The sequence below is a fragment of the Cnephaeus nilssonii genome, assembly GCF_951640355.1.
Source record: "Cnephaeus nilssonii genome assembly, chromosome: 21".
NCBI lineage: Eukaryota > Metazoa > Chordata > Mammalia > Chiroptera > Vespertilionidae > Cnephaeus > Cnephaeus nilssonii.
The window spans coordinates 18,183,379-18,198,187 of NC_137092.1; the positions used below are offsets into that span (position 1 = coordinate 18,183,379).

A 14,809-nucleotide genomic window follows, 5' to 3' on the forward strand; every position below is an offset into this window, starting at 1 on the left:
ACAAAAACAAAAAGTAGTGCTGCCCAAGAATGCCATCAGAATGGAGAAGGGAGCCCTCCAGTGGGTTCTCATGGCCAAGAAGGCTTCCTGGAGGAGGTGGGAATTGAACTAAACTCTGAAGAGAGAGAGGGAATCAGGAAAAGATCGGGTTTCTAGTTGGGTATTGGCAAGTGTGACTATCTTTCTCTTACCTCATGGAGATATGGCAGTGTGTTCTCCGTTGAAGGATCAGTGTGAGTGCAGAGGGGGCAGCCCTGAAGCCACTGGCGTGTAGACCATGGCATTTTCTTGGACCTACTAGGGCAGCCCATCAAAGTTTCTTCAGTGCCCAACAGAGAAATCTAAAGAAGTGTCATTCACTAGCAGCCTGCTGGCTCCCAGATGCTGCTCACTACTCAAAGTGTAATTCTGATTGAAGCAGGGAATTAGAGCCCAAATAAGATGGGTAGTTTATATTATGAGTTTCATACTTGAACATCTCTATAGTTATAACTTCTTAATAGCAATAAACACCAGATTTTAGTTTTCAACAGCATGTGGAGCTAGTATTCTGGTATTCTCAATATTTTTGTAGCTTCTCTTTTTACTTTGATATTTTGCTTATTTTTTAAGTCAATCATCATCTTTAAGTTCTTAAACCAGGCAAAGCAGAATGTCAGCCCATGAGGGGACTCAGTCTTATGTTCATTCCACATGTGTTTGTTGAATGTCAACTGTGCCACCAACACTAGGAAGGAAACAGTTGCTTTCCTCCAAGAGTTGGTGATTTGATGGAAGTCAGGACCTAGAGAGAAGCAGGGGAGCAAGATTCATAAATGATGAACAACAACAAAGGTAATAATGTAATAATTTCTCTCTCCGTTGGGAGTTTACCTTGCAGTTGGAAAGGCAGAGCATCCACACACTTAGGGGAATCATATGCACACTTAGAAAATAAAAGGCAAGTACAAAATAGCAAACCAAGTATACAGTGCTGTTGGGATCAGACGGATGGCATCATAGATATAGTAGCAGAGGCCTGAGCGGGTGCCTGGCCACGGCAGGGCCTTGATGGCGCCAAAGGACTGCATACTGGGGCAAGTTTTTGGTGGACTCATCAAAGTGCCCAATCAGGTAGGCAGGGCATGGCAGGAGTGCTTTGAATTGGAAGGATTTTCTAAATCGCATCCACGGTTCTAAGAGACCTGTTTGCTCAGACATCACAAGGAGCCAGATGGTATATACTAGTAAGCATGTCATACAGGGTAGTGGTTGGTTTTTTGTTTGTTTTGTTGTGTGTGTGTGTGTGTGTGTGTGTGTGTTTTGGCATAGAATTTTTATTTGATTCTATGGCCAGTCTATAATTCCTGTCTCCCTTCACCTTGATTCCTCTGCCTTTTATCACTCAGTTCACTCACTTCCACCTCAGACCACATTCTCACACATTGGATGCATCCTATTGTGGCCTCTCCTATATCTTCTCTTTCTTCTAACTTCTGCCAAGTTACTGCAAGGAAGGAATCCTCTCTCATGGGACAAAGAACCCCCATCTTTCTGGATGCTTCCTATAAAAGTACTGCTGATAACCGTCTTCCTTCGAGGAAAGGAGAAGTACTATGTTTAAAAGTGAAGAGAAGAAGAATGTAGACTCAGTGACATCAGCTTCTGAAGCTTTTGAAAATATGCAGAATTTCATATCTGAATCTTCATTAAGAAATAATTTCTCACAATATGGAGGACCCTCAAAAATGTAGAAATAGAACTACCATAGGATCCAGCGATTCCACTTCTGGGGGTACAGTCCTACCCCCCCTTATATGTGGCTTTACTTTTTGCAGTTTCAGTTACCTTGAGGTCAGCTGTGATCCAAAAATATTAAAGGAAAAATTACAGAAATAACCAATTCCTAGGTTTTAAATTGCATGCTGTTCTGAGCAGTGTGATGTAATCTCGCGCCATCTACCTCCATCCCTCCTGGACGTGAATCATCCCTTGTCTAGCGTCTCCACGCTGTGCATGCTCCTGCCCTTTAGTCCCAAGTAGCCACCTTAAGCGATGAGATTGACTGTCGCAGTTATCCTGTGCTTGTGTTCAAGTCATGCTTATGGTAATGCCTGATGTGGTGTCACCAGGCCCACATCATTGTCATGTTAGCATTTTTATTATCTTGCATCATCACAAGAAGAAGGATGAGTACAGTACAACAAGGTATTTTGAGAACGAGAGAGAGAGACTGCATTCACATACTTCTATTACAGTGTATTGTTAAAATTGTTTTATTTTGTTTTTAATCTTTTTCTGTGCTGAAATTTATAAACTAAACTTTATCATAGCTGTGTTATAGAAAAAAACATAGTATGTATCGGGTTCGGCGTCATCCATGGTTTTAGGCGTCCACTGGAGGTCTTATGCCCCATAGATAAGGGGGAGCTACTATATATCCAAAAGTGGCGAAAACACTACCTTGAAAAGATACCTGCATCCCCATGTGTACAGCAGTATTATTTACAGTAGCCAACACATGGAAGCAACCTAAGTATTCACTGATGGGTGAATAGTTAAAGAAGTTGTGATATTGATATATATGCAATTGGGCTATTATTATTCAGCCATAAAAACTATTTGCGATAACATGGATGGACCTTGAGTGTATTATGTTAAGTGAAACAAGTCAGACAGAGAAAGATAAACACTGTGTGAGCTCACTACATGTGGAATCTTTAAACCAAAACAAAACTAAGCTCAATAGAGAAAGAGATCAGACTTGTGGTTACCAGAGGCAGGACATAGGAGGAGGGGAAATTGGGGAAGCTGGTCAAAATGTACACACTTCCAGTTATAAGATAAATAAGTCCTGGTGATGTTATGTACAGCATGGTGACTATAGTTACCTGCTGTATGACATATGGTAAAGTTGTTAAGAGAGTAACTCCTGAATTATCATCACAAGGTGATGATTTTTTCTTCTTTCTTTTCTTTTTATTGTATCTATATGAGAAGATGAATATTAGCTGAACCTATTGTGGTAACCATTTCACAATATTTGTAAATCAAACCATTATGCTATATGCCTTGAACTTGTACATGGATGTATAGCAATTATTTCTTAATAAAACAAAAAAAAATAATTTTAAAAGATCTTTCTCTGGAATTTTACAAGAGCTTCCTCCAAAAGGTGTGTTCAACATAAAATGTTTAAAATATTTTCTTATTAGAGGCCTAGTGCACGAATTTGGGGGCAGGACCGGCCAGGGAGAGGGGCCCTGGGTCGTTGTCGGGACAGCCCTGCCCCCTGGTCAAACTCCTGGTCAAGGGGACAATTTGCATATTACCTTTTTATTATATAGGATTTATTTGCAAAGATTGTGAAAACTCTACTTTTAAATTATTTCTTTGCTAATGCATCCTACTTGAACAATAGAATTGACTGAACATTCTGAGCACGAAATGAACAACCTTTATACAAAGTGTTTAATGTGGTACATTTATAAGATGAAGATGTCTCGTAAAGTGTAATTCAAAATAAATAGAATAAATAATACCTGTTGTATGAATTGAAAGGTGAGAGATGGAGGAGTGACAAACTTGGGAAAACTTTTGCACTGAAGGTAGAACTTGAGGTAGATGTTAAATAATAGATGGATGTGGTAGAAGTTAAAAGGGTATTTCAAGTTGGGAATAGACTCTTGGCAAAGGTGCATTTGGCTGAAATGGAGGCTTCTAATGGAAGACTAAAGGAAATACTGACAAATCAGGGTGGGACCAAATTATAGGTGTTTTCCAATGTCATATTAAGGAGTTTTGTGGATTTTCTTTCATAAATAGTGGAGAGGTATGAAAGTTTTGAAAGACTATAATGAATTTGATAGAGTAGTTCTAGATATTGCCCTCTGTGATGACATGAGAGGAATTTGAAGGCAAGTAGACCATTTATAATCATATGTGTATGAGATGCCGGGGACCTCAGTTAATGTCGTGGGAATGTCAAACAAGGGAGCTGAAACAAAGGCTTCAAATGCAGTGCTGTAGTCTTGATGCGGTCAAAGAGGTAAAGGACGACCTTCTGGACGAAGCTGGGGCTGTGAGGGCCGAGCCCCTTGCATGAATTTTGTGCATTGGGCCTCTAGTAATCAATATAAAAGTATTAATGAGATGGTTGACATTGTTTTTCTCATACTGAGTCTTTGAAGCCTGGTGTGTATTTAACATCGAGAGCATATTCCAGTGTAGCTACAGTTCAAGTGTTCGGTAGTCACCTGTGGCTGGAGGCTACCACATTGGACAGTGTGCTATTAGACAGTTTAATAAAACAAACTAATTTATGTAGCAGATGTCTCAAATGAGCTGGTGCTAAGACTCACTGTATTGGAAATTATAATTTCTGCTTATCCTTTATCACTTCTATTCCTTTTGTTTATTTTAGCTTTTTCCTATTTAAAATGCTCTTTTAGCCAAATATCATTTTTTCCCCAAAGCACCAAGAATTTTAGACATATTCATGACATACCATTTCATTTCTCATTTAATTCTCCCTTTGACTAACAACTTTAATAAAACAAATCAGTCTGAGTCTCTTTGTTCTTCTTTTGTCAATCTTAAAACTCTTGATTATGAAAGAATTGGACAATACATCTTCAAAACCCTTGGATAAATGACATTTCACTTGGAAATGAAACTACAGTACATTTTTCATGTTCCCCTGTCTGTCTGTGTATTTCTCCAGGGTTGAATATTGACATCAACTTGCTGGATTTTTGGTTGTTGCTATATGCTAAAGAATGAAGTTCAAAGGGAGCTTCCTTCTATAGAAAACACGCCAAGGACATTGTGTTCCATCTTCACAATGAAATGCAGATTTCCATTAAAAGGCAAATCCATCATTTCAAAAGGTTGACTAGGATGGTGCATTAAAAAAATCCAGCTGCTTAAATTTAGGGCATTGAAAAATGGCTAAAAAATTTTTCCTCGGGTCTCAAGCATTTTCATTTAATTATGGATTTAATAGATTTTCATTTAGTCTGTAATCTTGCCTCGATCTTGTGTTTCAAACACATCACTCGACTATGGTATTTCACTTACTTAAATGATGTATGTTGCTGTTAAGAATATCCTTGAATTCGTTAATGTAGTATTAATTTTTGCACAAGAAATACTGGAATCTTCTCAGAGTGCTTTGCTTTTTCATGCTTGTTCCTAGGCTTCCTTCACTCCCATTTAGTTTATTTGTTATTTTTGTGGGTTTTTTAAATCTTCTTTGCGGACGTTGTCTGCCAGGACAGCCATTGTGTTCTCCAACCAACTGCCTTCAGCTTCTTCAGTCACCTAGTTCTCTCTGCCACACCACTTGAATGTGCTCTGCCAACTGTTTTCTGAGCAATTTAGGAGTAAGAAGTGGCAGAGAGAGTGTTACTCCCGATGACTCTCCGTGGGTGTGCAGACATGATCCCCTCCCGCTGGCCTGGGAGCACAGATGAGTTCTGCTCTCCACTGCTGAGCCAGCCACAAATCCTCAAGGACGTGCTGTAGGGGCCGAAGGAACAGGAAAAAAAAAAAAAAGGCTTATGTCAGACATGTCTCTACAGTGTATGTATTCTCCACAGGAAATACATTAATAGTTGTTTATTAAAAGTCATGGCTAAGTCTCCATGCTCCCCTCTTCCAGAGGCTAGTCCTGCTTTTTCTCAGGACCAGCACCAGAGCTAGGTCAGGGCTCAAATGCCCCAGGAATACATCCATCCTGACTAGGTTTCCTAGATTGAGTGTTTGGCTCTCCTATTATCCTTGGCTGTTAAGCATGTGTGCATACGATAACATTGCCCCTGGGCCTGTCCCTGAAAGTAATTGTTTCTAATAAGTCCTTGCCACCCAGTATGTTTTACTAAGATCCATTTGGTGCCATTTGCAGACCTCCTCTCTCCAATGTCCATTTTCTTCCTAAAGAATTGTTAATTTTGAAAAAGAATCTGTTCTAGTTAATATCAGCCCACTTCTGATGTTTTGCTGTGTTTTTCTCTCTCTCTCTCAAAGAGCTCAACAATGGAAAGGCATCATTTTCTTTTTCTGGACCCCCATTTGTTCTAGACGTACATGAAGGAAGTATGGCTGTGCTTCAGCATAGTTTATGGGGGCATTTCATTCTGGGGTCCTTGTGCTTCCAAGCCCCTGCCAGCACTGGCTATCAAAACTGCTTAGACTGCAAATAAAATATGAAATGAAATCCATCTGGCATTTCTCATTGAATTAGGACCAGAACATTTTTGTTAAATATTAACAGATGGCTAAATTCTTAATATCAAGCTAACATTTGAAAACATCTAAGGGGACCCACATGAGGAAGAAAGGATAGAGGCCCATGTGTTTTCTCCATCGCTGAGCCCTTCCTTCCTCTAGCCTTTCCTCCCCTCTTTCCTCCGACCATGTGTTGAGAATCATTGGAGACGCCTATCTCAGATAACTCCTCTTCTTTGGTACCTGGTATCAAAATAGTGTGTGATGGTATCAAAATATTGTAATCAAATGTTGGCCAGCTCAGGTGAAATGTCACCACTGACATGCTTCAAGATCTTTTATTAAAGTGCTCTCTCCCCCCGCCCCCCTTTTCTCTCTCTCTCTCTTAATAGGAAAAAGAAAAGAAGTATATGCTTCCCTTGGACAACCTGAAAGTTAGAGATGTGGAAAAAAGCTTTATGTCCAGCAAGCACATCTTTGCAATCTTTAACACAGAACAAAGGTAAGAAAATGGAGCAGCTCTGTCTTCAGATTCCCCCCCCTTGAATTTCTACATGACCCAGAGATCACATTTGCAATAGTTCCTTTGGCCCCACCTTGAAATTTGTTAACTCATCCATTTTGCCTTCATTTATTTTGTAGTTTTCAGCTTCCGCCATAGGTTATGGTTTCTAAAGATGAAAAATTAGAGTAAGAAGGATCTTCAGATATTAATTAGTTTATTCCCTGCTTTGCCAGGAGCCACCCCCATCACGCTGCTTCCATTCTTAAACTACATTTTATTACTTTAAAGTCTTCCTTGCCCTGAATTTATTGTTTACTTACAGATTACTCAGCCATAATTTAATGATATTTGTCTGGCATAATTGGATATCACTTAAGACCTTTTCCTATATATTATGACTAGATTCTTGCATTGGTGAATAGAATTATCCAGTTAACATGAAGACAAATATATCGTACTTTACAGTTTTTCCAAACACATCTCATTGTCTGTTGTTGTTTTTTTGGTGACAATTGCCCATGAGGTTAAAAGATAGAGTAGTATGGTTACCATTTTATAAATTAGAAAATGTAGCTCAGAGAGGGTAACTGACTTTCTTAAGGTCACAAAATTAGAGCATTGGAAAGCTTAAACCTGAATCTTTCTTGTCTAAGTCTATTTCTTTCTTTCTTTATTTCTTTTTTTTAAACTGCCACTCACCTACAATAGCAAAACTTAATTTGGAGCTGATTATCCCAGAGTGCCATGGTTGTTCACTGAAAGAAATTAAGCGGCAAAGTTAAATAAACAAATGGAGAGGTAACAGAGGACAAGGACAGAAAGGTGTAAAAGGGCGGTTACAACTAGGCAAGGAGAACATGGGAGATCTTTTCCAAATGGAAATGCTATAGGAAAAAGCTAATTAATTTCTATGACTCAGTTATTAAGAGACGGAATCATCAGCTGTGGGGTCTAATTTTAACTCATCTTTCCAGGCCTTTTATCTTTACTTAGCAATGAATGAAGTTCCTTGATTAGGTTCAGTGACTGGCCCAGGGTCAATCACACAGTGAATCAAAATAGCAAAATGAGCCTTTTTCCTACATTCCCAGTCAGTTGCTCAGAGTGACTCATACAAAAATACTTATAAAAACCACAAGAGCAAGGCATTTCAAGAATCAAGGGGACAGCAAATTAGATATAACTCCCCTATCAAATACTGAGATGGAATTGTTTTTTAAAAAGACTTAGGAAAAAAAAACAACACAAAACATTAGTAAAAGAAAGAATAAAAAGAGAAAAAAACACACATTAGAAATAGAAAGAATAAAAAGGTTTCCTGGAGAGAGCAGTAGCATGTCTTCGTACTGGGACCACACTCAGTGAGTTGAACACCTTCCTCGGAGCAGTGGGGAAGTGGGTGGTCCTAAAAGAATCATCAGGGGGTGCTCAGCCTTCTGGCCTGGATGCAGAATGGGAAGTGTGACTACCACACAGGAGTAAACTACAATCGGGTCCTTGGTCAGCCTGGAAAGTTTAGGTTCTAAAAGGGCTTGGTCCTTGGCCGGTGTTGCTCAGTGGGGTCACAGGTTTGATTCAGGTTTAAGCTTTCCAATGCTCAGTGGGGTCACAGGTTTGAGTCAAGGGCATGTACCTGGATTGCAGGTTTGATCCTCAGCCCGTCAGGGCAATTGCGGAAGCGACCAATTGGTGTGTCTCTCTCACGTCGATGTCCCCCCCCCCCCTCCTCTTTCCATCCCTCCCTTTCTCCCCATCTATTCTCTCTAAAAATCAATGGAAAAAATATCCTCAGGTGAGGATTAACAACAACAAATACTGATAATATAGCTGTCTCAAAATAAAAGGGCTTGATACAAAGTAAAAAAAAAAAAAAAATCAGCATCTTTTTAGATGAAATACAACTGTGGATTTTAAAGAGAACAAAAGACACCAAAATAAGGAAACTCTATAAACTTCTAAAAATACAGGTATTCTAGAATACTAGTTCTCAGCAGGCATTGAACTCTTCAGCTACTTCTCAGAAACCTCAGAGTGCAAGGATGTCCCATCTACAGCACTTTTACCAATGTCTCTTTCTCTGAAATTGTGATTAGTTTTCAATTAATTTTGTACTGATGAGGACCTCTAGTAAGTACAATGTCAAATATAATGGGGGATCCTTGTCTTATTTATATTTTAAGGAGAATTATTTTATAACTACTGTATATTAGGCAGCTGTTAGGTGCTAGGTACTGCTCTGTGTTCTTAAAATACATCTGTGAATAAAAGGGACAAAAAAGATGATACATTTTAGATTACATTCTAGACAGGGAAGTTGACAGGGAGACAGACCAACACCATAGAGAATCTCACTTGCCTGGCCAGTGTGGCTTAGTGGTTGATTGTCAACCTATGAACCAAGAGGTCACAGTTTGATTCCTGGTCAAGGCATGTGCCCTGGTTGCAGGCTCCATCCCCAGTAGGGGACGTGCAGGAGGCAGCCAGTCAATGATTCTCTCTCATCATTGATGTTTCTGTCCCACTTTCTTCCTCACTGAAATCGATAAAAAATCTATAATAATAAAAGCGTAATATGCTAATTAGACCAGATGACCTTCCAGACAACCTTCTGGATGAAGCCGGGGCTGCGAGGGAAGCCCGGGTCCTGGGTGCCAGAGGGAAGCCGGTGCCAGCAGCTGGGGGAAAGAAGGCCTACTCATGCATGAATTTCCTGCATCGGGTCTCTAGTATATATATATTTAAAATCTCACTTTATCGGAGGGGTGTGAAAAATCTCACTTTATGATTGTGAGCTTTATTCTAATAAGTCTGTCAATTTTTTCTATATTTATTTTGAGGTCAATCTGTTACTAGATTCTTACAAGTTTATAGAATTGTTGTTTCTTCCTGGTGACTTTCTTTTAATAATTTTGTGGCAACTGCTTTTATTTCTAACAATGATCTTTACCTTAAAATTAACTTTGTCTGATCATAATATAGTTACACTACCTTTCTTTTGGTTAATATTTGCTTGGTTTATTATTTTTACTTTCTTTGGTCATCAGTCTTTCTGTGTTTTTATCATGTTTTCCCTATAGCACATAGCTGGATTTGTTTGTTTCTTTTATTTAATGTGAGAGCTTTTTCTTTTAACTGGTGAGTTTAGCCCATTTATATTTATTATTATCATTACTGAGTATTTGAATTTATTTGAACATCTTATTTTAGTCTTTTTCATTAACCTGCCTTTTCTATACTTTTTTTTCCCCCATCTTTCCTGACTTCTTTTCCTTTTACTTAGGTTAATTAATTTTTTCCCTTGGCTTAGAAATTATATACTTTATTTTTAATCTTTTAGTATTCCTTTATTATTTTTTACTTGAAGTTTGAAGTTAGTCATTCTAGTCTTTTTTTAATGACCTTAAAACACTTTAGCTCTACTAATCTCTCCTGATTTCCATATTACTATTACCCAATATTTGAGTTGCACCTCACTTTTTTACTACTTTATTCCATATTATAATGGTTTACATGGATAGTGATAGTTTTGATTTATCAACTTGTTTTTCAGTTTCTTTGCTCACATTTCTTCTGCATCCCAGTGTTTAATTTTGGTGCATTCCCCTTCACACTAAAGTACATTCTTTAGGAATCCCTTCAGTGGCATATTTAATTATTTGGTGTTTGTTTTCCTAAAAATGTTTTATTTTGTCCTCATTATTGAATAATACTTCAGTTGGATATTAAATTATAGGACGATGGTTCTTTTATCTAATACTTTGAAGTCATTATTTCCCAACATTCTGGCTTCTGTTCTGTTTTTGAGAAGTTAGCTGACAGTTTAATTATTACTTATTTTAATAGATCATCTGTTTTTTCTCACTGGTTGAATTTAAGAGCTTTTTTGTCTTTAGTATACTGAAGTTTCAATACAGTGTGTGTTTTGCTTTATATTTCCTGCTTGGGATTCATTGTGTTTCCTAAATCTGAGGATTCATGATTTTAATTGAGTCTGAAAAAAATCTATACCATTATCTCTTTAACTTTTATCTCATCTCTGTTCTTTCTTGTTTCTCTATCTAGAATTCCTGTTAGACATGTACTCATCCATTTTATCCTGTTCTTCATATGTTTGACTCTATTTTGTACATATCTCCTTGTGCCTCATTTTGGGTCACATTTTTAGCTCTATCTTCCCATTCACTAATACTAGTACTCTTTTCACCTTTGACTAGGCCAAAACAAATTTGTCTGTCATCTTTCTTTGCCAGTGGACAAATTATTTTTTTATTTCAATATTATTTTTCTGAGGATATGGCTTTTGGAGAGTCCTGACTCTCACATAACCCCTAAGATCTTGTTTTCTATTCTTTTGTAGCCACTAAGATCCAAGCCTTTTAGTTACTAAAACTGACACCATACAGTTGCAAATTGGCAAAAGATGTATTTCTTATCTTTATCTCTCGCTCTCTTTCTCTTAAGGATTTTTTTTTTTTCCATTTCAGAGAGAACCTATTAAAATAATGTTTTTCAGCATTTTAGATGTCCTGTAGGAAAGAGTTTCTAAATTTTCCATTCTGCCATTTTGGTTGAAATGAAATAGCCTCTCATTATGATTAGGTTGTTGAAACAAGACAATGTTCCTGACTTCCCCTTAGAAATAAGGCTTACGATCAGAGTGAACCTGAATGTCAGCCTGGTTTGTGTTTACAAACATAAGCATTTTATAAAGCATTTAGAGAAAAATAGCTATCATTATCCTGTTCTCTAATTCTTCAATTCACAACTTTTTATTCTGTTAATAATTCCAATGTATTTATTAGATATTTCTGCATTAGCAGCCATGCATGTCAGTGTTAGTGCTCTAAATGAAATACAAGATGTGATCTTGCTTTGCATAACATTTGTAATCTCTAATGAGTCTTACTCATTCATTTTTTTTTTTTACTGATCTTAAGACAGAAAATGTAGGAAACCAATGAAAAGATAAAAAATGTAGACAAAATAGTCTAGTTGAGAGAATCTTATACCTGAAACAAGTGGGAAATAGAATCTGAGGTAACATTTAGCCAGATTATATGATAGTGTATTCCACTCCAGTATTTTTATGCTGTAGTAACCGACAGCATAGGGTTTAGCCACAAGCAATAGTTAGCGTTATAGAAGGTGACTCTCATTAGGCCTCCACGTGCATTGATGGAGAGGAAATAGAAATACCCCAAGGAGAGAATAGTGTTAGTCAAAGCAAGAAGGTGGGAAATGTTGCTTAATCTGTCTGATCTAATTTTAGATAAGAAGAAGCTAATTTTAAAAGCAAGATGAGCATTCCTTTTTTTACATGAGGTTGAAACTGGACTTACCTCTGCAAGTTTAATACTCTCTATAAAGGGAAAACCATGCATCTATCAAAGGCCTGTATACTTAGCATAATTCTATCATCTATACTTAATGATACCCTTTTCACCATTTACATTGATTCTGAGGTTATTTTCCAATTTTTTTCTTTCTGCTGAGACAAGATCTTACAAGAAAAGATGTGTTCCCTTCCCTTGCCTTTAGATCAGTGGTTCCCAACCTTTTTTTGGCCAGGCCCCACCTAAGCATCTTGAAAATCCTGATGGCCCCCCCACCCCCGCTACATATAATTCTTATTATTTATTCACGTGGAAGAAGCCTAAAAGGCCATTAACTTGGTCTAAACAAGCTCCCAAAGAACATGGCATCCATGAAAAAGAAAAATAAAAGAACAAAAGGACAGTTCAAGAAATAACTAAGAAATTGTTAAAAAATAATAATATGAAGTGATATGAAAAAATAGCAAATAAAGTTTCAAAACATATAATAGAGAACTGAAATGCATAAACATGTCAATTTATATTTATATACTGTATATGAGGCCCCTAGAACCATAAGAAATGCAAAAAAATCACTATTAATAACTCATTCTCGAATTGCCCCCTTTAAAAATCAAATTGCCCCCCTGTGGGGCATATGTCCCACTTTGGGAACCACTGCTTTAGATGAATTTACCCTTGGTTAATTTAGAAGAGTTTTTGTAAATGTTTCTCTTTGTATTCTCCATCCCTGTCTTCTATTGTGGTGTTTTAGAACAACTTATTTATAGTTATTTAGCAGACCAATGTGAGATGCATGGCTTGGGGCTAAGATTGCCTGTATGAATATCAGGCTTGGCACCAATGCAACTATAAAGTGTCATGGCTTTTTAGGGTTCTCTGGGACCTTAGCGATCATGTCATCTGTCCTCCTCACCTCACAGGTTAAGGAGTTGGCACCTATACCAGTTAAATGCCTTCCCCGTGTCACAAAAGAAGTTAGTGACAGAGCCAGAACTGGAACCCAGGGCTGGTGTCTCCTGAGCCAGAGCTCTAACCATTGATGTTAACTATGGAGCAGGAACCCCACCTAATATTTTACTTGGAATTATTCCTAAAAGAGCAGCATTGAAGAGATTTTTAAAAACCTCTTATGTAGTATTTCAGTTTGCTGTTAGGTCTTACAATTTTCTTTGGAAAGATTTTGGTCTCATTTGCAAAGCCTGATGTGGAAATGGAACTGACCAATAACCCTGCTACAGTTCCTGAAAAACCATATTGCCATTTGCTACCGTGTCACAGCATTATTCCCAAGCGCTTGTTCAGTTGCTATTTCAACTTTCCACTATAAAGTTTGAAACAGTACTCTGTGGTCCCCAATCATCAGGTGTGTGGGAATTGATACTTTTAATATCCCTCTTTAAAAAGCCTTCGGTGACCTGGTGAATTAATACAATCTTTATGTGTCTGGTGACCAGATTTTTGAGCCATTCTAAACAGTGTTTGAGCACTGAGATTTTTATAAATGGAAGGAATTGTTACTAGTTGCAGTGACTCCAGTGCTTGAGGGAAGTGAGTTCACACCCGGTGTGATTTAGCCCACAAAGCTCCAGGTAAGAGTAGATACCTGGGGAGGCTGAGAAATTACAATACCTTGTTCTCTCATTCATTGCATCGCCAAATCATTTTGAAAAATCTAAGTTAAAAGTTCCTAAACTCCTTCGTGGAAGGCTTTAAACCGAAGATTGAAATGTTCCCCCAGGTTTTTGTTCCATTTGATTTTGTTGGAAACTCCACGTTTTCTCTGGTAAAAGCATGTCTGGATAATAGCTCCACTGTGCTGGTCTTTGCTCTCCCCAGGCAGGCCTCCGCTTTTAAGGTCATGCTAAGGCCCATTTGGTCCAAGGTATGTCAGCTCTGGTAGCCAGCAGAGATCCGAGTCTGCCTAGGGATGTTGTAGGGCCGCCACGTGGTATTTTCTGAGCACCCCTTGGGGTTGTCTAGCTCTGTTTTCTTTTAAAATAAGGCATTCTTTCTTTGATGCTGCTCTGTAGCTTCAATTCAGGATATGGTTTATCAACATTACCAAATGTTTCAATTTACCTCCCCCCCCCTTTTTTTTTTTTACAGAGAGGGGTTTTAGGATGTCTCACTACTCCACTTGTCCCCAGCACATTGCCGACACTCAATAAATGTCAAATAATGCCGCACTCTAGCTAGTGTGCATTCATTGACATTCTGAAAAGAATGGCTCTTTATGCTCATTGTTGTGTGGCATATTTTTCCACTTGTTAGCTGGAAAGGAATTGGAGTCAGGTTTTCCATTTATATACCTTTATGGCTCTGTTTCTGTATTAAGACATGCTTGGAGTTGAAGTTGTTTGGGAAAGTGCTTAATTAAACAAGTATGCTGGGCAATAGGTGCCGTGCAGAGACCTGCCTGAAAGGTCACATGTCACTAGGATGTGCAGGGTTGTCAAATCGATATTAAAAGGGAAGCAATTTCTCTTCCGTGAGTAGGGATGGCAGAGGCTCACCTTGATGGGAAATTCAGTAGAGTAAAAACATGTAGAGTTTTGTACTAGGAAATGGAGTTTTCTGTAGGAAATACAATGCAATTAATCTCGTGTTTAGAACAGAAGCAAGACACCTGGAATAGTTATTGTATTTCATTTTATCCCGCTGTTGTCAAAAGTATCTTTAAGACATGTCTTCTTGCCTCATAGATTACTGCGTGAGAACTGTTTCTCTTTGGAGTACTCTGACTCAGTAAGAATTTTCTTGG

At 38.1% G+C, this 14,809-nt stretch overlaps 1 protein-coding gene across 10 annotated transcripts in view; it reads left to right on the forward strand.

Annotated features, from left to right (window-relative positions):
- DNM3 (dynamin 3) overlaps positions 1-14,809 on the forward strand; it is a 373,749-nt gene that overhangs the window by 254,271 nt on the left and 104,669 nt on the right. For all 10 annotated transcript variants that reach the window (XM_079761529.1, XM_079761527.1, XM_079761525.1 and 7 more), the window contains one exon: positions 6,600-6,709. In XM_079761529.1, coding sequence (XP_079617655.1) covers positions 6,600-6,709 — 110 coding nt within the window. The remainder of the gene's footprint in view (positions 1-6,599; positions 6,710-14,809) is intronic.